The following is a 25944-nucleotide window of genomic DNA, read 5'->3' on the forward strand; positions in this document are numbered from 1 at the left end:
CCATAAACTTCCTCTTTTGTCCCGACTAGTTAAATGATTATTTCATTCCTTATAATGTGTACACGTTGATTGATATTCTGCAGAATAATTCTAATGGTTTGTCCAACACAATGATATTAGATCTATAGGTTTTTGGGTGGCGTCCGATTCGCTCCCTTAGTAGAAAACATAAAGAATCAATGTGAAACAAAAATAATAATTGTAGTAAAAAGAGCATTAAAAAACTCATACTTTCTATAAAATAAATATTTCTTGCATAATTATCTAATCATTTTATTGGAGTATTCAACTATTGAAACCACACTGTGCATTTCCACTGTCCACTCTTATATCCTTTTCTTTTGAATTGTCAACTAATCATAGCTTTGAAATTTTGGAGGACAATTACTCCTCATCAATCAAATGCAAGAGATCAATGGTGCATGAATTTATAGGCTTGTGCCTCAATTTAATGGATTTATCAAATCTACAATTGAATACTTTTAATTCATTTACTCCCTTATTTTGAACACTAATAACTATGTGTTACTCTTACATATAATTATAAAAGATGTGTTGATATTCACTACCTCCTTGATCTCTCATTTTGTAGGTATAGTGGTAAGGAATTAGTCCTCTATGCCCGTCACCCCCTCAAGCACATCCTATTATATATTCTTATCCTTCCACATTGCATCCCCAACCTCATATGTGTGAGTAGATACAACATTAGCAAGCAATACTTTGCTCTCCACATTCTCATATTACTCCTTCCTATATACAAAACAGTTAAAATGATTGGTTGGAACATTCAATTTATGCTCCAACCTAATACGGTTCTCCTTCAACTCATGTATAATAATAAAAAAACTATTTTTAACCCTTCATATGAAAGCATGTATTGACTTGCAATCGATTATGGCGTTATTGTGCTCTAAAGGGTGTCAATATCTGACCCTACTTGAAACCCAACCCAGACCCAACTAAAAAAATTTATGGGTTCAAGTTAACATGTTTGTCAGATGGGTCGGGTTTGGGTTTGATTTCCTGGCATGTTTCTAAAATCGTGTAGGATTCGGGTTGACTTAAAAATCCAAAAGGACTCAGATCTCCTAGATCTTGCACACGCAGTAGTCTCGAACTCCCGTGCTCTTGCCCACATCACCCATGCTCGTGCTTTGCAATGCTTATGAAATCGCACTAGCACCCACTCTTTCCCGTACACACCCCAGCACCCAAACTCACACTCACAAGCACGCCATACACACTCTTGCCCCTTTAACCACATGAGATCATGCCTGCACCTGTGTGTGCCTGATTGCCTTGAGAATCAGTATGTTATGTCAGGTTGACCCGAATTAGACCCGAGTCTAGGAATTAGACCCGGGTCTAGGAATAAGACCCATTTTGTAAATCGAGTTAAGTTCGGGTTAGAGGGGTTGAAGGTCGTTTATTTTTTTAGTTTGGACTAGAACTCGACTCAAAAATCTATTTTGACACCCCTATGTGCTCTTAAGCCATGCATCACAATGCTCAAAACAGTCAGTGTCGTTGTGCTCCACTTCATCACTTTATTGTTATTCAAATATGTTCCTTTTGCACTTATTGGGTGTTAAAGAAATAATAACAGGCGAGTAATTGGTCGATGGTGGCGGTCGGGGGTGATTGTTGGACTATGGTGTTTGGGCAATAGGTCTATGTCATTAGTTAAGCATTGAGCCCAAGTTGGTTATCATGCAGTGGGCCAGTGGTGACGGTTGAGGGATGACACAACTTGTGAGTGGGAATTCAAGGAAGCAATAGTTGGCGTCAACCTTTGGGCACACAATGCACTGGCAAGGGAAAAAAGCGGTCAAGGACATGCTCGAAAGCTTCGCAGTTAGACAACTTTATAAATCTGTGACTTTGTCTACCTGAGCGTGAGGGGAGGAGGAAAAATGGGAAGAAGTACAAACATCTCATTATTTTGTGTTCTTACTATCATCCTCTGCTTCATCTATTTGATTTAGGTAAACCCTAACACCAAACTTTTCTTATGCATTTATACTTGTTTCTAAGTGTATAAATATTAGTCTGTTATGTAAACATGCACTTGTTATGAACCCTTGAGATGGAAATCATGCATAAATTAAGAGCAAAAATTATGTTTTGTGAGATTTTGTTTAAAGTGATCAAATTGCGATATTTGAGCCATAGATTTTATAGTCCTTTGTTTTATTTCATGTATTCATATAGGCTTAAGGTTAGATTGTGAAGCGTAACTTTCAAATTTGAAACTTAGAAAGGTATTGAGATTTTATATGAATTAAAACTTAGAAGGTAATCGAAGTTCATGAAGACATAATTAATGTAATTTTATTTATAGAGTATTAAGTGACTAGTTGATGTTTGAGATTACCTATGAAAAATAAAATAGAGAAACCTTTTGAATCATTGATCTTACGAAACTATTTTGATGTTTAATATTTGTTGCATAATATATTGAATGTTTGTTCAATGAAGATTATTTTGAAATTAGGATTCATGGAGCATCACATGTTGAAACAAGAAAGATTGGTTTCGAGATCGAAACATTCAACTTCTTGTAATATCTATTTGGTATCTTTACTCAGTCAGGGATAAACACACCCTTCATTCTCAGGTGCACATCCCTTGCTATTTGTTGTATGTTTTACTTACCGACAATGAATGTAGTACGTACTTCTTTATTAACAGTATTTCAACTGACTATTTTGACATTATCTGATAGTTAATTATGCATATTAGTTGTTGCACAAATTCCTATATAACTCACACAATTTATTTTGATTATTGTGAATAAGTATTGCCATATAAATCAAGATTTTTGTAATGCATATAATTGAGCATAATTATATTATCTCTTATTAAGAATTATCACGGAAATACAATATGCATATAATATAGGCCGTTTGAATCCACTAACAAATAAAATAATGGATAAATCCCAAAACCTTAAATTATTATAATAATATTATTTTAATTCTTCCAAGCGATTAATTATCTGTTTTGTGGGCCGTATATGAACCAATTTGCGGAATGCGGAGGCATTATGGTTCTGCCCCAAATCCAGTCTAGTTATAGCAGGCGAAGCGCCTCGTCGCCTCGCCTTCCGACGGGCTCTCCGGCGTCGCCAAAAGCTATAAAATAGCAGCGAGTCCTTTTTCTCCGGCTCTTTCAATAATCTGCATGCAGGCGCTTGTCGGCCATCCCAAGCACCTTTTTGGTCCTACACTCCTTCCACAATAGCGGTAGATCTCTACCCTCGCACCGCCGATCTGTTGTATCCCAGCATTCCTCCTCCATTCATTTACTTCTTCTTCCCCAGATCTAGATTAACCTCTCGATCTAGATAGAGGTTGTAACGACAATGGAAGACGATCCGGATGAAGCCACGACAACGCCGAATGGGGCTTCGCCTGGTGCGGAGAGCCGCGTGATGCTCACGTTCACGAGCTCGTCCAGTTCCCTCTATGAAGAAGATTTATTTGAGCCAGTTTCCCTCCGCGATATCGACAGCCCCGTCCCAGATCTTGGCCCGGCCGAAGGCTCCATGCGTTCGTCCATTGATTCCTCGGGAGAGCTCGACGCCTTCGGCACTCTCTCTAACGAAATGCACGCCGATCAGTACTTCTGCAGTCATACAATCAATCCCTCCTCCTCTACCGCCAGCTTCGACTCTTTGGCTGGATCGCCGCCTGAGCCGCGAGGGAGGCAACTCACGATGCCGGACATACCGCCGGAGCTCGTACATCTTGTGGATTCTGTCATCATGGGGAGGTTAGATTGCATGGAGAAGCTGAAAGCAATGGCTTCTGGTGCAGATTCATTGGAGGTTTCCAGGTTTGTGGTGGATGCGCTGCTAGTCACCATGGACGGAGTGGAAGGCCTGGATGAAATGGTTGGTACTGGGTTTGAAGAATCGACGCCCAGCGTGATGCTCACTTCAAGAGCTGCAGCTGTGGCGGCGGAACTCATCCCTTGGCTACATTGTGAAGGTGATTCAGAGTTTTATATGTCGCCGAGGACGAAAATGGTGAAGGGTTTGTTTTTGATTCTGAAATCGTGCACCAGAAACCGTGTGATGTGCTCGTCCATCGGGCTGCTTAGATTCCTTTTGGATGCAGCGGAGAATGTCCTTTTGGATACGACAGACCGTATTCGTTGGAATGCCTGGCCTCTGTTTTACTGCATCCAGGTTCTCGGTGGTCACTCTTTGAGCGTTATGGATCTCCAGCGTTGGCTTAATTTGATTAAAAAAATTATCGCCACCGAGTGGGCAATGCCGTTGATGCTGTCTTTAGAGAATGCCATGAGGAGTGAAGAGGCGAGGGGTCCGGCGATTACATTTGAGTTTGATGGCCGGAGCTCTGGGTTGCTTGCTCCTGGTGAGAATCGCTGGCCTTTCTCCAATGGTTATGCTTTCGTATCTTGGGTTTACTTGGAGTTGTTAGACGAGGTGTGTGTTGAACCTTCCACCAGCACCACTGCAGCTCCAGCAGCCGCCGATTTGGGCAAATCATCGTCTGTTGCAGTAGCCGGGGTGTTAGCTCCTAGCGAGATTACCGGCCAAGTTTCTATCCAAACTCCTTGGATCTTTAGTTTTGTATCAGCAGATAACCAGTGGGTGGAGGCATATTTCTATGGACAATTCTTGGTCATGGAAATCAGCGCTGGCAAGGGAAAGAAGACTTTTATTCGTTTCAGTTATGAATTCAAGCCGCAGTGCTGGTACTTTATTGGCCTTGAGCACAGCTGTAAACATAGTTTGCTTAGCAAAGCTGAGAGTGAGGTGAGATTGTATGTTGATGGGAAATTGCAAGAGACTCGACCTTTTGAACTTCTAAGGACATCAAAGCCGCTTTCTTTCTGCAGCATTGGAACAAATCCTCCCCCCACACTACCTGGCCTGCAGCGACATAAACGCCAGTGTCCTCTTTTTGCTGAGATGGGTCCTGTTTATATTTTTAAGGAACCCATTGGGCCTGATATAATGGCACGACTAGCTTCCCGAGGAGGAGATGCTTTGCCATCTTTTGGAAAAGGTGCAGGCTTACCATGGTTAGCAGTAAATGAGCACGCAAGAAGCCTAGCTGAAGAAAGCTCGGCTTTGGATGCTGATATTGGAGGAAGCCTGCACCTTCTCTACCACCCTTGTTTGCTCAGCAGTCGCGTTTGTCCAGATGCGTCACCATCTGTTGCGGCAGGTTGGTTAAGCTCTTCTTTCCTCTTTTGATGCAAGCAAAAATTTGAAAAGGGCCCCAAATTTTTGCGAGCAAAGACCACTCTTCCTAGGTACTAGAAGATTACAAGAAACATTCAAATTTAGACAAAATATGACTTTCAAAACAAAACACAAACTCCACTTTTATAAAATAAATTGACTTACAAACTTTGACACTTACAAACGACTCAAACAAGACACATAAAGTTGCATTCATCCATTGGCCTAAAGAAGCTTTGCCTTGAGAGAATAAAGATACAAGTGGAATGGTACTTGCGGAGAGGAGGCAAGAAGTCCAAGACGAAGATAGGAGAAGCTCGCAAGCCTTCCCAGGAAGTAGAAGAAGAAGTGGAACAAGCTCTCAAGCTTTTCCAAAAACCTCAGGTTTTGTTATCCAAAAATTGCATTTTTTTTTACCAACCTTTTCTATCTTCAAAACATCTCCTATATATAGGGAAAAGAGGGCAGCCTAACAGCCATTTAAAACCACTAATTAATCTCATTAAAATAGGAAAATAGAAGGCCATAAGTCACCAAGAAGAAGGCCAAGAGACAGCAAGAAGCTGCAGCAGAAAACTGCACAAAAAACAAAGAGGCAGCCACCAAAATCCCCAGCAGCCCTCATTTGGTACAGGAAACAAAGAAGAGAAGCCACGAGAACCAAGCAGCCAACCACGGGAACCAAAGGGCCAAGGCACGGGAACCAGCCAGGGAACCACGGGAAAACCAGTAGCAAGGGACCCGAGGAGTCACACAGAGAACAGAGCAGCAGGCACAAGAAACCGAGAAGACAAGGAGGAAACCGAGAGGCAGCATGGGGAAGAGAAAGGGCTAAGTTCCACTATAATGAGCTACCTTTTTATTTCAATAAATGAACTAAAAACCAGCTCATAATGAGCTAAATTGCAGCTCAAAATATTAATGAGCTAGCAAATCCAAGAGCAACATGTCCAATGCTTATAAGATTATTTGAAACAATTCTCCGATTTAATGATATAATTATCATCACTCAAAAAATTGGTTTTTTCAAACCCGACCAAAGAAATTGAACTGCACTTCAGTTATTTTTTTTTGTGGTTCGATTGCACATATATTTTGTTTGGTTTGGTTTTCTAGATTTTAGATCTATTATCAATTAGCTTGATATATCTGTCAACAAATCCATCCAAACAAATGGAATGCACACCTCAGCAGAAGAGTGAACAATAGTCTATTATTTTAGGAATTTAACGAAAATAAAAGAATATCAACGTAAAGAAAATAAGATATCATATTTGTTAAAATCCTAACCGTCCCTTGACCCTTGATCCCATGGCTGTATGGGGATCCGTGGGAAGTTCACCTATTTAATGCTGTTAAATCTCTACCATCCCTTGGCCCTCGATCCCACGACCAAGGTGGGGATCTGTGGGAGGCTTACCTGGATCACGTTGATCTCCTTCCATATTCGGTTGGCTGATTCAGGAAGGATTATATTAGGGCAATTATACATGATTTCATATTTTTTTGTTTATTTATTAATATATCTTGTATAGATCTATAAATAGGGATAATTTTTTATAATAAGATTATGTTTTTTCCCTCGCCAATTCTCTAAATTTAACATGGTATCAGAGCTAGATTCCCACCTCCGGCCTTCATTGCCTGAATTTTGAGGAATACAAGTTCCCACCATCGGCCTTCATTGCCAAAATTCGGAGGAATATTAGTCCTTATACCGGCCTTTATTGTCGGAATGATGAGGAATACATGTTCTTACCACCGGCCTTCATTGTCGTAATTTGGAGGACCTTTCGTGCATCCAAGACCGAGGAGAGATCGAGCGGGAGGGCTTGCATGCGACGTCTAGAGATCGAGCGAGTGAATGACCTACGCTTGTGGGTGTCTGGAAAGAGCCGAGAGTTTCCTCTCATGCGAGGGTAGGGACAAGCAAGAGTGCAAGTCATGCACTCTCTCTTGCGATCAGATTAGAGGGATTGGAGGCCTTGCATGCACCTGTACTGTCCGATCGAACAAGAGTCCGTTCATGTGGAGTTAGATGACCTGGGAAGGAGGAGATTTGTGTGCCGAGTGCTGAGTTGCTTGAGACATGTGTTTCTGCTCCTATTCTGAAGTTTGCCGCAAACTTAAAAAAAATATTATTTTTTTCCCTTTTTACTGTCGTGCCTTTATTACCGGCCTTCCCTTGAGAATTGAGAGGGAGACGGACCTGAATGATAATTAATCCACTTTCCCTGTTGTCCTACCACCGGCCTTTATTTCCATTTCCGATATCTTAAGGGCTACTGTTCAAGGTAGCCTCCATTGCTGCACCACAACTTGCAGGCTTGATTGATATAGCTTTCATCCCTATCATTTGTCCTTGACGCAATGTCTGAAGCTAATTCCTCCCAAACTTTTAACCAGATGGAGGATTCTATGGTTGCCCTTGACGCAATGTCTGAAGCTAATTCCTCCCAAACTTTTAACCATATGGAGGATTCTATGGTGCACCATGGGACTTCATAACTCTACTTTTTTGGGATTAATTACCAAGCTAGGAATGACATATATGTATTCTCCAGCTTGAGGGAGAGTGTTAAAATTCCAACTTTCCCTTGGCTTAAACTTTCTATTCTATTGTTCACTTGAAATCTGTGAATATTTTCATAAAAGTTCTTGCTTAAAGTCTATGTTTATTTCTCAGGTATACAGCAACGACATGCCGAGGTCCTTGGGCAAATTAATGTTGCCACTAGAGTACATCCAGCAGAATCCTTATGGGCCTTGGCTTATGGTGGTCCGATGGCTTTACTTCCGCTGATAGTCAGCGATGTGCAAATGGACAGTCTGGAACCCAAGCTTGGTGATCGTTCTTTAGCTCTTGGAATTTATTCCCTTTCTGCTCCAATTTTCAGAATCATTTCCATGGCTATTCAGCATCCTAGAAATAATGAGGAGTTGCGTCGGACAAAAGCACCTGAGCTTTTGTCAAGGATTTTGCAATACTTGTTAAAAACACGGTCTAATCCTGAGCTTGGAATGCCTGTTTGTTTAAGTGATGAAGACCTTGTTGCTGCAGTTACATCTTTATGTCAATATCAGAAACCTAATCATCCATTAAAAGTGCAGTTCTTTAGTACGTTGTTGTTAGATCTGAAGGTGTGGGGAATTTGCAATTATGGCTTACAGAAGAAGCTTTTGTCATCACTTGCAGACATGGTATTTACAGAATCATCAGCTCTGAGGGATGCTAATGCTTTGCAAGTTCTTCTTGATGGATGTAGAAGATGCTTTTGGGTTATCCATGAAAATAATTCTATTGATACATTTTCACTTCATGGGGGACCCCGGCCTGTTGGTGAAGTAAATGCATTGGTTGATGAGCTCTTAGTTGTTATTGAGCTTTTAATGGGAGCGGCACCCACTACTATGGCAAATGAAGATGTTTGTTGTTTGCTTGGTTTCTTGGTTGATTGCCCGCAACCTAATCAGGTAAACTTTCATTCTATAAATCATTTGAAAATTTGGATGACATGAAAGCTACTTATGAAGAAGCTTGGCAAATGATTACTTTTAACAATTCATTGTTCCCAACGTTATCATTGCCATTGCTAGTTGAATATATGATCCTTAACCAGTTGTGATATAGGTATAATCTCGAGTTGGCCACAGTTTAGGCAAAAACATTTCTTCTATCCAGAAATTCCTTGCCTTGTTATTTTACTAGGTCTGACCCATCCCCTTTTAAATGCCAAAATTTTGATCCTTTAAACCTGCTTTTGTTTCCTGCATGTATGTTAGGCATTCAAATAATGATATTTAGCTGTTATTATTTTCATAATCATTTTGAGCCATTGAAAAATTGAAAAATAAACTCTTCTAATATCATTATTGTAATTACTTACCACCCTCTTTTGTTGTTTATTAATTAATTATTTGTTTGTTTTTACGTTATGTTTAATGAGAAATTTTTGATAAGGATCTTTCAAACTGATGTATTAATCAGCCTTTCTTTGTTGTTCATTAATTATTTACTTGTTTGTTTTTTTACATTAAGTTGTATGACAAATTTTTGATTAAGGATCTTTTGAACTGATGTACCAATCTCACTTCTAATATGATCAATAAATAATTGAACATTTTCCTAACACAACCATTGATGTTATATTTGTTAGATTTGGTAGTCTTTCTCTATTTCCTATATTTAAAGTTTACTGTCATTCTATTTTAATTAATTTTGTAATATGTTTTTTTCGCTTAGTAATTCATGTTAAATCAATTTACTTGTAGAAAAAGGTTAGTTATGTTAATCCTTTGGCCCTTAATGTCGTTCATGTTAACAGCCTATGTTTATTAATTTTTTGCACATTGTTTCTTTAGATTTATGATAATCATATTTTGGTTTTCTTTCAAATAAAATGTTCTTGGCTCATCCGAAAAGAATTTTACATCTTTTTTGGGTTCTAATTATAGTTGACAGCTTATGTGTCATTCAGTATGAATGTGTGAAGAATAAGGATTCATAATGCCAACCAAAGCAGTTATGTTAAGACTAATCATGGGCTTTTTTGTTCTTAAATTGTTTATATTGATTTGCAGCCTTTCATAATTCAAATCTCAGTTTTTTTTTTTTTGGTTATAATTTATTGATTCAATGACATTCCTTTTTTCTCTTAAGTCTAAATCCATCATCTTGCTATAATTTTGGCTAAATGATTACCTGAAAATAGGTTTTGATTGATGCCATCACATATTTAATTGTCTAAACCCTGATGATTTGCTTAGATAAGACGTATGGTGTACCATATGCAAAATGCTTTTACCATTTATTTGGTTTTGAGAGGTAATACCTGAACCCCACAAGGAAGGTAGAGAGAACATGTCTGTAGCTTAAGGGGGTGTTGACAGTGCTGGACAGCAGGTGGCCCATGATTGGGAATGTTTGGAGTAGGGGTGTAAGTGAGCCAAGCCGGTTTGAGCTCGACTCATTTATGAGCTTGCGAGCTGAGCTCATCGAGCTCGAACTCATGCTCGTTTAGTAAACGAGCTCTAGTTCAAGCTTGATGAGGCTCAGCTCATGAGCTCGCGAGCCGGCTCGAATAATTTTTAGGATATTTAAAAATAAAGAAGTTAAAGCTGCACTTAGTTAAAAAAAAAGTTAGCTGTAGTGTTGTAGTTAGTTTAAAAAAAAGTTAATGCTACAACAACAAAAAATGCAAGACACGTTTTTTATCCATGGAAAAAGCAACATACGAACAACGTGCTGCGTGTGGACGAGGGCCTCAAGGCCTTTGCATTGCCACTGGTCAAGAAACTTGGCGGGAAAACCGCTAATGGCGGGCAGGAAATCAAAATCGAGCGGCTCGATGAACTCGTTTCGGTGTCGCGAGTTGAGCTCGACTCGGGTTCGAGCTCGGTTTTTGGCTCGCGAGTTGAGCTCGAACACCCCCTAAGTCGAGCTCGACTCGACTCGTTAACACCCATAGTTTGGAGGTTGGCGAATGGTAGGAAAGAGAGAAAGATACTAGGGACATGAATCTAATTTTCTTGATTTATTAAAAAACTAAAAACAAAAGGGGGAGGGAGCTCCTATTTAAAGGGCAAGGGTACCTCCAAGGACTTCTAGAGGGAAATAGCAATAGACCAGAAATACAAATAAATTAAAAGAAAATAAAATAGAAGAGGTAAAGGTTCCGATAGGCTAAGCTGGATCGGCCGAATTGTCGTGGTTTTAGCCCCGTGCCATTCTCCCGGGCTTGGAGAGGCATTGACATAATTTGAAGCTGAGAAATATTCTTAGTAGGGGGTTAAATATGACATGTTAAAGGTAACAGATACTTGATGATCACTTGATTATTCTAATTGGTAGGCATTATCATTGATGCCCTTGAAAACACTAAAAGGTCCATCGACCTTGCGCTTGAGTTTACAATGATCACCTGGAGAAACCGTTACTTGCATAACTTGATCCACACCAAATCACCTCCTTTAATGTGGGATTTTTCTTAGATTTGTTGGCATGTGCTGCGTACTTTGCTTTCTATTTCTTGATTTGATCCTGTACTTGTTCGTGGAGCTTTCAAATTTCTTGAATGTGGAGTTCAACTTCGGTTTTGCACTTTGTTAGGGCAACGAGTGGAATCAAATCTGTAGGAGAGGTGGGATTTCTCCCATAAACCACCTCAAAAGGGCTGCGGCCTATGGTTTGGCTGCAAGATCTATTATAAGCAAACCCTACTTAAGATAAGATCAAGTCATATTGACGAATGTTTTTGCCAATGGAGCATCTTAGGAGGTTTTTCGAACTTTGATTGACGGATTTTGCTTGCCCAAATATTAGAAATGATCTTTCTTTATTAAATTTAAACGAGAATTTAATTTTTAACAGGCACAATTGAGTAAAGGGATTCATGTAGCCGACCCCATGTAATGGGACAAAGGCTTGATGTTTCTGTCACCAATTTGACAACGTGGTCGAAATGTACCTCTTTGTATTCAAGAATTGGTTTACAATATGTAATAAATTGAGGAATTCATCCGAATCAAATCTTCCCTCAAAATGCGCAATATCTATCTTGATTTTGATATTGGGAGGCGGTTTTCTTTGTTCACACACAATGATAATAATGAAAGGGTTGTTCCTCCCCTTCGCCAGAGGCTTCTTGGTAAAATGGAGTTTCCTCCTCTTTTTGGCAATTTTCCTCATTCCAGTGTTAAATTGAACAGCATAATTCCTGCACCCAAGATGCTCTTGTAGTTAGCGAATCTCCTGTTGTGATACTTCGATTGAAGGTTCTTGAATGGTTCATGAATTGGCTCTTCTTGGCAGCATTCTTGGAGTTTTGTTGTGCTCTGATATCAAATGATATCGGAACCCCACAAGGAGGATATAGAGATAGTAGGTTTGCTGCTTAAGGGGGTGGTGGCAGTGCTGAACAGCAGGTGGCCCACATCTGGGACTGTTTTGAGGGTGGCTGATAGCAGTAGGTTCTTCAGATGGAGGTGAAGGAGAGAGCGGAAAGGGGTGCGGACAACCTACTGTGGCTGTTGGGGGAAAAGTGGACTACCTCATGGCTCGGCTAGAATACAAAGAGGGGATAAAGATTCTAGGGCAGAAATCCAATCTTGTTAATATATCAAAAATTGATTACAAAAGGTGTATTTATAAGACAAGGCTACCCCAAGGACCTTTGAGGGAAATAACAATAAATCAGAAATACAAATAAATTAAAAAAGAAAAAGAAAAAGTAAAGGTTTTGGTCGGCTGAGCCGGACTGGGTGATATGGCGTGGTCTTAACGCCACGTCAGGAGTGTTGATGAACATTGCCTTACCCTACTTTAGCTAATAGGTAGATTTTCTCTAATGAGCTTTCAGTTCACATTATGATATTTGTTATCCGTATCTGAGTACCTTGGCAGCCAAATCTGTAAAATGATTTTGACTGAATATCATACAAATTCTTGAGCTGATGGGGGACAGTTCGTGTACTTATATCTTTGAATGTTGGGCATCCTTCACCCACAAATTTTTGTAGGAATATTTATTTATTCTATCTGTCAAATTTTTTTCCAATTACCCACCATAAAGTTTCCAAAAATTTATGCCTGCAATGTTAGTAACACTTTTTTGGTTATCCTATTTGTGCAGTGGAATTTCTTAATTGCATAATATGCTAGTTCCCTTTTTCATATTTGTTTTTTTAAAGGTTCTCTTTATTAGTCTAAATATCATGTTTCACACTGGTACTTTTCTAGGTTGCTAGAGTATTACGCCTGATCTACAGGTTGACAGTGCAGCCTAATGGGACCCGTGCTGAAATATTTGCTCATTCTTTTATTTCTTGTGGGGGTGTAGAAATACTTCTAGTTCTATTGCAACGAGAAGCTAAAAGTGGAAATCATAATGATATGGACAACTATAGCTCGAATGATATCAGTTACGTTTCAAATGAAAACTCTGGGTTGGAAACTACGACCAGTAAAGCTAGGGCAGAAGTTAGGGAACTTGAACATTTTGTGCAGAAGGAAATGGTGTCTGGTGAATCAAATGCACAATCCCAGTCAACCATTAGCAATGGCAGCATAGTTGATAACTCCGTGGCAACAAATGGTGAAAAAAGGCCATCTTCTTTTGAATCTCAATTCATTAAAAGTGTAGGCGGCATCAGGTTTTCAATGAATGCAGAAAGTTCTAGGAGTAATGCATTCAACATTGACAATGACGATGGAATTGTTGTAGGAATAATCAATCTTTTGGGTGCCTTGATCTCCTCTGGTCATTTGAAATTTAATTCAAATATTTCTTCATCAAGCTTGTCAAATAATTTCCAAAGTAATGGATTGTTTGAGGAAGGCAGCTCCATGTTTGATGATAAAGTTTCCTTGCTACTATTTGCTTTAGAAAAAGCTTTTCAAGCGGCTCCTCAGAGGTTGATGACTACTAATGTCCATATGGCTTTTCTGTCTGCATCGGTATGTGTTTAATGATGACATTTATTTTCTGCATTTGAAGTCATGCAAATGATATTTTTCCAGATAAAAATCATTTAGGATCTTATTACAATTATTTATGTTGTCAATATTATTTAACGGCTGCTTTTCCTACTTTGTTACTTAGCATTTGACCCAATGACCCTTGTATTTATTCTGATGGTGTTTGGTAATGGGCGAATCCACAACCCCACATGTCTTTGTGATTCATTATCCATTCAAAGTAACAACACCAAGCACAAATGTTGTAGAACATTTTAGGCATGCACATAAAATTTGCATAAAACAAATTATCAATCTTATATAATTATTTTGTATTTCCTTAGACGAAGACTAAAAACATGATGGAATCAATTTAGATGAACAAAATCAATAGTCTTCTATTAGAAATAACAACTAAAAATTTAAAATCAAGAAAGCCATGCAAATGTTTTGAGATTCACACTTTTTGATGAAACCTAGGTTATATTAAATTTGCCTAATCTCAATTGCTTTTTTAAATCATTAACAAAACATTTATGAATAAAGAAGGGAAATAATTCACTTGAAAGTAAGCCTCACAATTGTAGGAGGATATGACCTCTGTCTAAGCTTGTGAAGCCTCTCACTTGATCAAGGAATTTTATCCAAGCACTAACTGTCACTCTTTTACATATCTTAGTCCTTTAATTTTTATCATAAATCCATTTGAAAATTTCCCTTCATCAACCCTTAAAAGGAAAGGCCAAAATGCAGGAAGAACCACAGAAAATAAAATCCTGAATATTCCATCAAAGCTTCTGTACTATACGAAGAATAAAAATTCATAGGTGGCTCAATCATCATCAAAATAGAACCACGAAAAGAGCACCAATCTCATAGAGTCATATTCAGGAGAATCGAATCACTAATGAAGCTACATGAAGACTTGGTGAACAAAGTAACTATAAGATAAAGGCCATATGAACCAATTGTTGAGTATAAGCCAGACAAAGAGAACCCAACTACAAAATAGAGAGCTAATAAAATCAAGAAATTGCGAAAGCTGCTATATAGGATAGTCATAAGAGAAGTTGATGTAGGACTTAGAGGTAGGTTTCTCAATGCAACTAATATGATGTGTAATATGCTTTCATGTAAAGGAAAATAGAGAATCCATTGATCACAAGTAACCAATTAATTGAAAAACTTGTTTTATTTAAATGAAAAAAAGACACTAGAGTTTAAGACCAATGGATGATGAAATGGTTGAAAATCTTGAGATTCTCAGCAAGAAATTGAAAATAAATGATGGTGCTTCAGTGTCACCTATGCGAAGAGAGTATCTGATGTGGAACTATATATGCAAGTGATGTTGATTTGGAAATTACGCGTGCTTGAACAGAGCTTAACAATTTATTAACTCACAATGAACTAAAGCAATGACTTCTACATGCAAGGGGGCAATCAAGTTTACGAAAAGAATCACATGCTATTGGGAGGACCATTAAATTATAGGTTAATTAATAACATGCTCACATGGTATTTCAAAGACAATCCCTAAGTTAATAAATAGATTAGTCACTACAAAAGGTTCACTCACACAATGCTCTTGGTGTGGGCTAAGCGGATAAGTTTTCACAATAAAGTGATGCCACAATTGAGGAGGGATAAAAAAGATAAGGGGGGGGAGGGGGAGAGTTTACCCGCATGGAAGAAGATACGAAGCCACGGTGAAGTCATTTGATTGCATATGTGGAAAGGACAACAATGCGAACCCTCTTGCATGTCCGAACAACACTCTAATGTCTTCAGAAATTCAGGACAACAACTATATGGGCACCAAATCCTGGAACAACTGGTAGTGGGGCTGGAAAACGAGCTGATCCTGTATTTCAGCAGCAGGCGGTTATCTTTGGGATGATTTGGGAGGGGGAAAACAAGTTCCTGTACTAAATGATTATGGGGCTGATTTGGGGCCTTAGTGGATTTGCCAACTATAGCTTACTAACAAGAGGAATTAATTCAGATTTCCAATCAATATTCCGATTTGCTGATTGGGATATTCTTCCAAACATAGCCCAACAATTTAGGAAAGGAATTCAAGGCTTGCAGGAGAATTCGAATTTGAATTCAAATTCCCAAAATTAACGCTATGCTAATTTAGGAAGGGAATTAATTGGGTTCTCTAATTAATATTCAAATTGATTGATTGAGATATCTTTTCAAACATAACCCAACAATTTGGGAAAGGATTTCAAGGCTTTAAGAGATTTCGAATTTGAATATCAGATTTTCCAAAATTAACATTAGGCTAATTTAGGAAGGGGAATTAATTGGGATCTCCAATTAATATTCAAATTGATTGATTGAGATATTTTCAAACATAACCCAACGATTTGGGAAAGGATTTCAAGACTTTAGTAGATTTCAAATTTGTATTTCAGATTTTCCAAAATTAACACTAGGCTAATTTTGGAAGAGGAATTAATTGGGATCTTCAATTAATATTTAAATTGATTGATTTAGATATCTTTTCAAACATAACCCTATAATTCGGGAAATGATTTCAAGGTTTTAGGAGATTTCAAATTTTAATTTAAGATTTTTTTCCGAAATTAATGGTAGGCTAATCTAGGAAAATGTTAGAGTATCAATTTGAAATTTTGGGGGGAAAGGGAAGGGGGTTCATGATGGTTTCGTCCATGAGAATAAGGAGGTGGTCGGTGGCTATGAAGGAGGGGGGAGGGGGGAAGAGGCTGTTTGGAGGAGATAACGGTGGTGGCAAGCTCAATGGGGGTGGAGTCGGAGATAAACCGTGAGCCCGGACGCTTCGTGCGGTTGAAGGGTCTTGCTTTTCCCTTATCTATGGACTTCACATAAGCTCTCACAAGAACTCTCAAGGCTCTCAAGCACACATAGGCACAAAGTGCAGAAATTTTCATTCATAATAATCATCATACCTCCCAAAGGGGAGGTAAGGCCTATAAATAAACAAAATACAATAAAACATTAAATGATAAAAGTGCCCCCATGGAGTCACATAAACCTACTCCCTCAAGTGCCCTAAAAACAAAAAATTACATATAATAAATCAAATTCATATAATTGCTCAGAAATAAAGTAATCCGATCATAGCCATAGATCTCCGGTCCTTCCTCTGATAAACTTCCACGGCCGGATGTCCTCATCAATATCGAACGTGCTGGGCCTTCCCATTATGCCAATAAAAATGTGCATGAGTGGTCTATGATACATCGCTGCCGTAATTAACTTCCCATTGCTTTAAAAATGATGTATATGGGTAGTGCTGACAACATTAGGATGAGGATTCTTTGCACCAGCAACTCTAAGAAAGGTGCATGGGCACGGTTTAGGACATTCCTTGCAGAAAAAAATTATAAAATTTTTTATAATATAATTTGCTCCATATATCAAGAAAGAAGTGTATGAAATGCAATTGAGATAATGAGGCTGTGGAGGAGATTACGGTGGCGGCAAGCTCAATGGGGGTGGAGTCGGAGATAAACCGTGAGCCCGGACGCTTCTTGCGGTTGAAGGGTCTTGCTTTTCCCTCATCTAGGGACTTCATATAAGCTATCACAAGAACTCTCAAGGCTCTCAAGTACATCTAGGCACAAAGTACAGAAATTTTCATTCATAATAATCATCATACCTCCCAAAGGGGAGGTAAGGCCCATAAATAAACAAAATACAATAAAACATTAAATGATAAAAGTGCCCCCATGGAGTCACATAAACCTACTCCCTCAAGTGCCTTAAAAACGAAAAATTACATATAATAAATCAAATTCATATAATTGTTCAGAAATAAAACAATCCGATCCTAGCCATAGATTTCCGGTCCTTCCTCTGATAAACTTTCCACGGCCGGATGTCCTCATTAGTATCGAACGTGCTGGGCCTTCCCATTATGCCAATAAAAATGTGCACGAGTGGTCTATGATACATCGCTACCGTAATTAACTTCCCATTGCTTTAAAAATGATGTATATGGGTAGTGCTCACAACATTAGGATGAGGATTCTTTGCACCCGCCACACTAAGAAAGGTGCATGGGCGCGGTTTAGGACATTCCTTGCACAAAAAATGATAAAATTTACTATAATATAATTTCCTCCATATATCAAGAAAGAAGTGTATGAGATGCAATTGAGATAATGAGGTTGCAACTTGTACCATGTTTGGCTTTAGTGAAGAATTATGAGGTAGAGGGTGAAGTTTTGAGAGAATAAAAGATAATCATATAAAAAAAAATAGAGTTAATGAGAGGTGATTGCCTATCATTTGATGTGCCCAGTAAAGAGTGAGTGAGTGGGTGGGTAGTTGTGGATGCATCAAGGTGGATCTATTTGGCCAAATAGATGACAAATGAGCATTCCTTTCATGAGAATAAATCATATCGAGTCAATTATTAGTGAAATAACATGTCTTTTTCCATTGTTGACTTATTGATAGGATCAGTTTGTAGACCATATATGAGGGTCAACAAATGTCTTCCAAAATATATGGTGTGCATTGAGCGTGTCATGTTTATTCCCCCCGTTAACCATCAGAATATCCTAAAAGTAACTTAGTTGTATCATTAAGGGTCTCCGAATTGTTTCTTGTATATGATAAAACCTTGTAGCTCAAAATTTCACTTATTTTGATATGAAAAATGCTTGAGATCATTAAAATATTAGAATAGAAATATAGTAATATATTTAAAGTTGTTTAGGATCCAATATAGTCTAAAACCATCCCCCAAAATAGCCAAATAATAGCTATAAGCAACTATTTGTTTTAATTGAAGCTACACAATAAAAAATTAATGCTTTGGAAAATCCTAAAATATTTATTTATAATCCAAAGTAGGTCGTTTTGCATATAAAATTTCATTTTACAAATCTAGTAAATCCAATGGCTATAAGCAACTATTTGTTTTAAAAGCTAAATAATAAAAAAATAATGTTTAGAAAATCATAAAATCATTATTTATAATCCAATGTAGATCGTTTAACATATAAAATTTCATCTAAAAAATCTAGTAAATCCAATAGACTATGAATTAAATATGAATTCATTAATTATAATACAAATTCTTTATTAATAATAATTATTTATATAATCAAATAAATTCTTAAATATATCAATAAGCTCCAAATATTCAATAGAAATTTCAATGAAAAATAAAAGTTTAGGACCTATTTAAAATTAACAAAATAAGCTAAGTTTCCTTAGTTAATATAATTAAGCATAATTAATGAGTAAATCATAAATTTAATGATTTAATTGTGAATCACAAACTTAGATTTACTTTATAGTAATATTAGTAATCAGTTCCAAGATGAAATAAATATTTAGTACATCAGCACTAATTATTATAATTTATTTAAATAATAAATACTATTCAACAACAACAACAACAACATCAAGCCTTTATCACACTACGTGGGATCGGCTACATGAATCCTTTTTCTCCATTGTGTTATGTTAAAAGTCAAATTCTCATTTAAGTCTAATAAAGAAAGATCATCTCTAATATTTTCTAACCAAGTCTTTTTAGCTTATTACTATGCTTCTCTTTTAATGGCCTTTTCATGTATATGCTCATTTCGTATCCTATCTCTAAGGGTAAAGCCACTCATCCACCTAAGCATCCTCATCTCTGCAACACTTAACTTAGTACTATGCTTCTCTTTTAATGGCCAACATTTGGCGCCATAAAGCATTGCCGGTCTCACCACCATCTTATAGAATTTTCCCTTAAATTTGAGGGAGACTTTTCTATCTCACAACAATCCCGATGCATTCCTCCACTTTAACCATCCAACTTGAATTATGCTGATAATACCCTCATCTATTTCACCATCACTCTGAACAATAGATCCAAGATATCTAAAATGTATACTCTTATTAATGATTTGACCACACAAATTCACAATTCCGTCACTAGGTCTATTGTTACTAAAATTACACTCCATATATTCAGTTTTAAATCTACTCAAGCGAAAATCTTTAGACTCTATGGTTGACCTCCATAATTCAAGTTTTCCTTCAACTCCCTCTCTAGTCTTATCAACAAGAAAAATATCATCAACAAAAAGCATACACCAAGGTACATCCTCTTGCAAATGTCTAGTAAGAACATCCATGACTAAAGCAAAAAGATATGGGCTTAAGGCCGATCCTTGATGTAATCCAACCAAAATAGGAAAATACTTGGTCAAACCACCTTGTGTTTGAACACAAGTAATAGCTCCTGCCTACATATCTTTAATAATTTGAGTATAAGCATTATTAATTCCTTTCTTTTGAAGAACTCTCCATAGCACTTCTCTTGGAACTTTATCATATGCTTTATCCAAATCAATAAATATCATATGTAGATCCTCCTTATTCTCTCTATATTTCTCCATCAAACCTCTCAATAAATGTATGACTTCCATAGTAGACCTACCCGACATGAATCCAAATTAATTTTGAGAAACATTAGTATCACGCCGCAACCTATACTCCATAACTCACTCCCATAATTTTAAAGTATGACACATTAACTTAATTCCTCCTGAATACAAAAGATGAAATCACTTGTCATATTTCTTGATTTCCATCCTGAATACAAAAGTCAGTTTAGAATATCATTATAGGCTAGGACATTCCTCTTTCAAAACTCCATAATGTATGTTTCCTTTTTTATGAATGTAAATACAAAAAAAATTTATTGAGATTTGTGAAATTGTCAAACATTATTATTTTTTCTGAAATTGATTCTAGATCCTCTACCTTTTTAATTGTTTACTGAGAGACCTAAAATTCTCAATATTTCTAGAGCAGTAGCATTTATCACCTTTGTTGATGATTGCACTTGGATGACATGGGTATATTTTATTAAACAAAAATATGATGTTAGCATTATTCTCCCCTTTTTTGCCAAGATGCAAAAATAATTAAATATTAACATTAAAGTATTCTCCCCTTTTTTGCTCATAGTTATTTTAATCACACATTATCTTTTTTCTTCCAAAAAGAAGGTATCATCTATCAATACTTATGTTATAACACTCCTAACAAAATAGAGTTGTAGAACGGAAAGATTGATATATTTTGAAAGTCATCAGGACTTTTCCTTCTAGAACTAAGTGCCAAAAAGATACTAGAGAGTAATACTAACTACCACATGCCTAATCAATATAATATTCTCAAGAGTGATTGTCTTAAAAATTTTTATAAATTATTTGAAGAAATTCTTTCCCATAGATAATTTTCTCACAAAAATTCCCGTGCATTGCCAATATCTACTTCTAAAAGAACATAGGGTAAACTTGATCCTATGCCTTAAAATTTATTTTTATTGTGTATTCCTCCACATAAAAAATATTATAAGTGTTATCATTCTACTACCAAAAAATTCCTCACTTCACATTTGTTGATAAGCAAAATTTTTTCAATCAAACTCATTTTCAGGGGAGAACTCTGAATTGGGAGATAAGTTTGCTAAAACGTTTATCTTTTATCTTGATATTCCTACAACACTGTTAAAAAAATTGAGACATTGTACCCCCTTCAACTCTATACAAGAAGGAATAACCCAAACCAAAATCTCCAGGAAGCTCAGATTTCAAATTTTTATTAAATAACAATGGTCAACTAAGCACTACACATTCTTCTCTATATCCTATCTCCTAGTACACATAATTTCAAAACTTTTTTCCTACTCATAATGCTTTCTTTACAAAGATCAGCTCTTATTTAATTATAATATCACAAACTCTATTTGAGGAGCTTGAGAATAAGAATTAAATAAGAAAAGATAAATGTTGTAAAAAAATCACACTCGGAAGATCATTGAACTAAAAGAAAAGAAAATGATAGGATGCAAATAAAATTTTCGAATGAAACATAGAGCATATGGAAGTTTGGAACAATATAAAGTGAAATGGGTTGCCAAAATTTATACTACATCCCATGAAAGAGTGCTTTCCTACATGGGGATGCTGAAGAAGAAGTATATGGACCCGTCACTTGGATTTGATAATTCTTTTGCAAAGAACAATGCGTGCAAATTAAAAAAAACTTTGTATGGCTCTAAAAAATCTCCGAGAGTATCACTTGTCAGATTTATAAAATCTTTGAATGAAGCTGGATTTAAATAAAGCTAAGGAGATCATTCCCTTTTCATAAAATAGTTAATTGATTGTAAAATCTTAATTCTCATTTTATATTTTTACAGTATAATTGTCACTTGTGATGATAATAGAGAGGAGTTGCTCAATAAAAAATATTTATTGAAAAATTTTATATCAAAGAGTTGGGCAAATTTTATTCATTTTGGGAATAGAAATTGCTCAATAAAAAATAAGAATATTTCTCTCCAATAAAATATGACACAAATTTGCTAAGAAAATTGCTGATTGTAAATCATAAGAAATCCTAGTTGAACTAGGTTAAAAATTGGATGCAGATGAAAAAGAAAAAAGAAGTGAACTTCAGATAGTATCAAAAATTAGTTTGAAAAGCTATTTATCTATCTAACACGAGGCCATACATGGGTTTTATATTGAGTCTCATGAGTATGTTCATGCACTAATCTAAAAAGTCTTGCCATCAAAATGCTTGAAATATTCTTAGATACCTTAAATCAAGTTTTGGTACCAAGTAGGAAACTTAGTAGATTGAAGGGTATACTAATGTAGATTATTCTGGATCACCATTGGATAGATGATCCATACGTGAATACTATACATTTTCGGGAGGAAATCTCATTATATGGACGAGCAAGAAATAAAATGTTGTTTCAAGATCTAATAGTTAAAATTTAACTTAAAGCTATTGTCTAAAGAATCCGCGAGCTTCTATGAATTAAAAACATTTTGAAATATTTAAAAATCGAATGGGAATGACCAATAAAGTATAATTTGATAATTAATTTGCCAAGAACATTGCCTATAATCATTGTACAGAGCATGTGGAGGTGGATAGACATTCTATTAAAGAGAAACTAGAAAGTGAGATGATTCACATTACATATGTGCTAATAGAAAATCAATTTGTACATATTCTTACCAATGACTCTACAATCCCATATTTAAAAATATTGTAAGTAAATCTGGAATGGTAGATTTATACAATTTTTTTTAATTTTTTTATTTTTTTTAAATTTTTTTTATACAAGTTAGTTTGAGAGTGTCGAAGGATTGTGGGATCTACAAATCAGCTAATCTTGATAGGAATTCTTGAGCACATCGATTAAGGGTTCTAACTGTTGTATTGACACTTTTATAGCCTTTAGATTACAATCCATATGCCTCCTTTTCCTATTGTAGTTGCCGGCCCCTTGTGGATGTTTTTTTTCCTTTTCTTTTTTGTATATAGATTTGATTATTTTTTTTAAAACTTTATAAGTTTTTTGGAGAAGTGTATAAATACTAGCAAACTTACAGCATAGAATCAAGTAATAAAATCAAAATAGTTTTTTTCTACTTTTCTACATCTTTTAGATATTCTCATTGTGAAATGATTTTGATACTTGACATTTGGAAAGCTAAATTTTGCAAATTTATGATGTTTTGATACTGAAAATAAATTCTCATTTTGCTGCGTTAATTTATCTAGACCTTGTGCTAGAAAATTTTCAAGGTCATATAATCTTGTGGCATCTGGTCAGGTCAATACTTCATCTGATGATGGACTCAACATATATGATTGTGGTCACCGTCTCAAGCAGGTTCAGCTTCTAGGGGTTCTACTCCGCGCACTTCCACGTGCATCCAGGGCATTTCAAATTGAAACTATACAGGTAAAACAAGAAGACAAGAAAAAGCGTTTTACTGCATCAGTTATTATGTGGATTCTGCATGTTGATAGTTCACCAAGATGTGAAATTTATTAAGCAAACACTTTGCTGATTAATTGTTGGGAACTTGGTTTTGACCATAATAAAATATTTCCGGATTTTAAAGTCTCTTCCTCGTTTATATTTGTTATTATTGCTATTTTCACCTACTTATACATTTGGCCAGGAGGTATCTGGATTATATTGTTTAATTTAAAATGTTGATGATGATTACACTTTCAATATATATTTTGGTACTGACTGCGATCTCATGTTGCATTGATATTGATTTCTAATTATAACAAGGAATGGCGATGCAAAAAGAATACGACTGTTCATGCCATACGTAGGACTTTGCTGTGGCTGCGTTCTTTGTTGCATTTGTTTATGAGCAATTATTTTAATATAGGATTGTGAAGAATTTATGTACCCAACATCGATTTGTTAGTTTTGGACTCTAATATAAAAGGGCAGAAAATAAAAAATAAAGTAAAACAATTTTCTAGGATTAGATCGAGGCATTTAAAGAATATTAATAAAAATATTTTTGAGAATAAGATTTTAGATCTTAAGATTTTGTTGGTGCATTAGGATGCTAATGTTACGTGGGAGAAAGTGACTAGTGATATTAAGAATATTGCATTTTTGCTAATTCCTTGGGGCAGGTTATGTTGATTCGTTGGTAAATGCTATTATGCTGTTAAGCCGTTGGTTTTGTTCTTTTTCTGAACATTTCCTTTGATATTATTTCAGGAACTTCTGTTTTTGGTTTGCAGTCTTCCAGAAAACAGAAGCACTCTTATTTCTATGGCAGAATGGCCCGAGTGGATACTTGAAGTTCTTATTTCTAATTATGAGGTAAACTTGTCATATCAACCTTCAATTTTCACTTTGGCTTATCGGCATATAGTTGCATCACAACATCAATGATATGCTGATTACGGAGACTATGAATGATCTTTCTTATTCCTTCAAAGATTTTCATACAATTCAATATATAGATTGATCTAAGAAGAAAATAAGGAAACTGGTTCACACAGAAACATGAAAATATCTATAGTATAAATAATAATCTTTCTACCTTGAATATGTTATATTTTAAATCCAAAGATTCCTTTTCAAACAACTTATATTGATTTTCTTAATATGAATTAGTGATCATGATCCCCTTCCTTAGTATGAATCTGTGCCGTCCTGATTTTCTTTATTTGCATGAATGGGTAGAAAGCAATTATAGAGAAATTAAGTTAACGTTTCATAATTTAAAAGTATGAGAGAGAGTTATTTAACATAGGTTACAATGTGATACTAATGTTTCTGAAAACAATTTGGGTTCATGCCAGTAGGTTTATGATGGAAGCTATACATTTATTGAGAGGTTTGATGGAGAAGTATAGATAAAATATGGAGAATCTACATATGCTATTTTTTGATTTAGAAAAAGATTACGATAAAGTTCCAATGGCGCACATGGGTATGATATTTTAAACGTCTGCGCCGCACCGTGCGCCATTGTGCGCTCTATTTTGTGCCATTGACATCTATAAGTATCACACAACAGCTGTTGGCTAGCAAGTGTCGAGCTAGTAAACAATTGAAAACTATTGTCTGATGTCAAGCTATCAAACAAGTGATGTCCGATCTACCAACAAAACAAAATCTAGTAGGCTACTTCCTAAGGGAGGTCATAAGACTTTCCCAAATCCAAACAAAACTAATGGGCATTTTAGCGTATAAGGCTAAGTTGTAAGACCCACCAATGGGCTATATCCAATGAGGAGCAGTAAGACCCGTCCTACCAAAATAATTTGGCAACTTTTAATGGGTTTCATGAGACCTATAAGGCTATTTTTTTGTTTTGAGGCTTACGTCTCAATTCACCTTGAGGTTTACGCTTTGCCTCGCTAAGACAAAACACCTCAATTCCCGATTTTGCCTTTTTAAACCTTGATTTTTATGTATCTACTTGTCATTGAGGCATCCATAGGTAATATTTGAAATAACATATGATTTTTTTGATATGTTGGTAAATTGTAAGATTTGCACAATATGTATTATTTTTAATATGAGAATTGGTATAATGCAGTAGAATTTTTGATAACATTGAATATCATTAAAGTACTTAATATGAAGAAATTTGTATTCATATGCAGATTACGGTCTCATGTAATCTTATAAATTGACAATCATTAGGCCTATGAATTTTTGCACCTATATTAAAGATTGAGTATCTCACTGCAATTATAGAATCCTTGAGACAAATTTTCTTATCTTTCTCCTTGAAGTTTTGATTTTTCATAAACAACCTAATAACAGTAATTTTTAATTCAAATTAATTAATACTAAATAACTTGAATTTATTTCAAATAATCTCAAAATTATATCAAATAATCTAAATATTATATTTTTACCTAAAAAAGGATTTCTCAGTGAAACTTTTAAGCTTAAGAACTC

General features: G+C 36.0%; 1 protein-coding gene across 3 annotated transcripts in view; it reads left to right on the forward strand.

Annotated features, from left to right (window-relative positions):
• The first annotated feature begins 3033 nt into the window (after positions 1-3033).
• Positions 3034-25944, forward strand: part of LOC110095242 (BEACH domain-containing protein C2) — a 105723-nt gene continuing 82812 nt past the window's right edge. For 2 of the 3 annotated variants that reach the window (XM_028700115.1, XM_028700117.1), the window contains exons 1-5: positions 3034-5204; positions 7908-8695; positions 12960-13676; positions 23323-23454; positions 24244-24348. In XM_028700115.1, coding sequence (XP_028555948.1) covers positions 3368-5204; positions 7908-8695; positions 12960-13676; positions 23323-23454; positions 24244-24348 — 3579 coding nt within the window. In that variant the 5' untranslated portion in view covers positions 3034-3367. The remainder of the gene's footprint in view (positions 5205-7907; positions 8696-12959; positions 13677-23322; positions 23455-24243; positions 24349-25944) is intronic. The other variant, XM_028700116.1, reaches the window with a different exon arrangement.

Source organism: Dendrobium catenatum, unplaced genomic scaffold (genome assembly GCF_001605985.2).
Source record: "Dendrobium catenatum unplaced genomic scaffold, ASM160598v2 fragScaff_scaffold_1449, whole genome shotgun sequence".
Classification (NCBI taxonomy): domain Eukaryota; kingdom Viridiplantae; phylum Streptophyta; class Magnoliopsida; order Asparagales; family Orchidaceae; genus Dendrobium; species Dendrobium catenatum.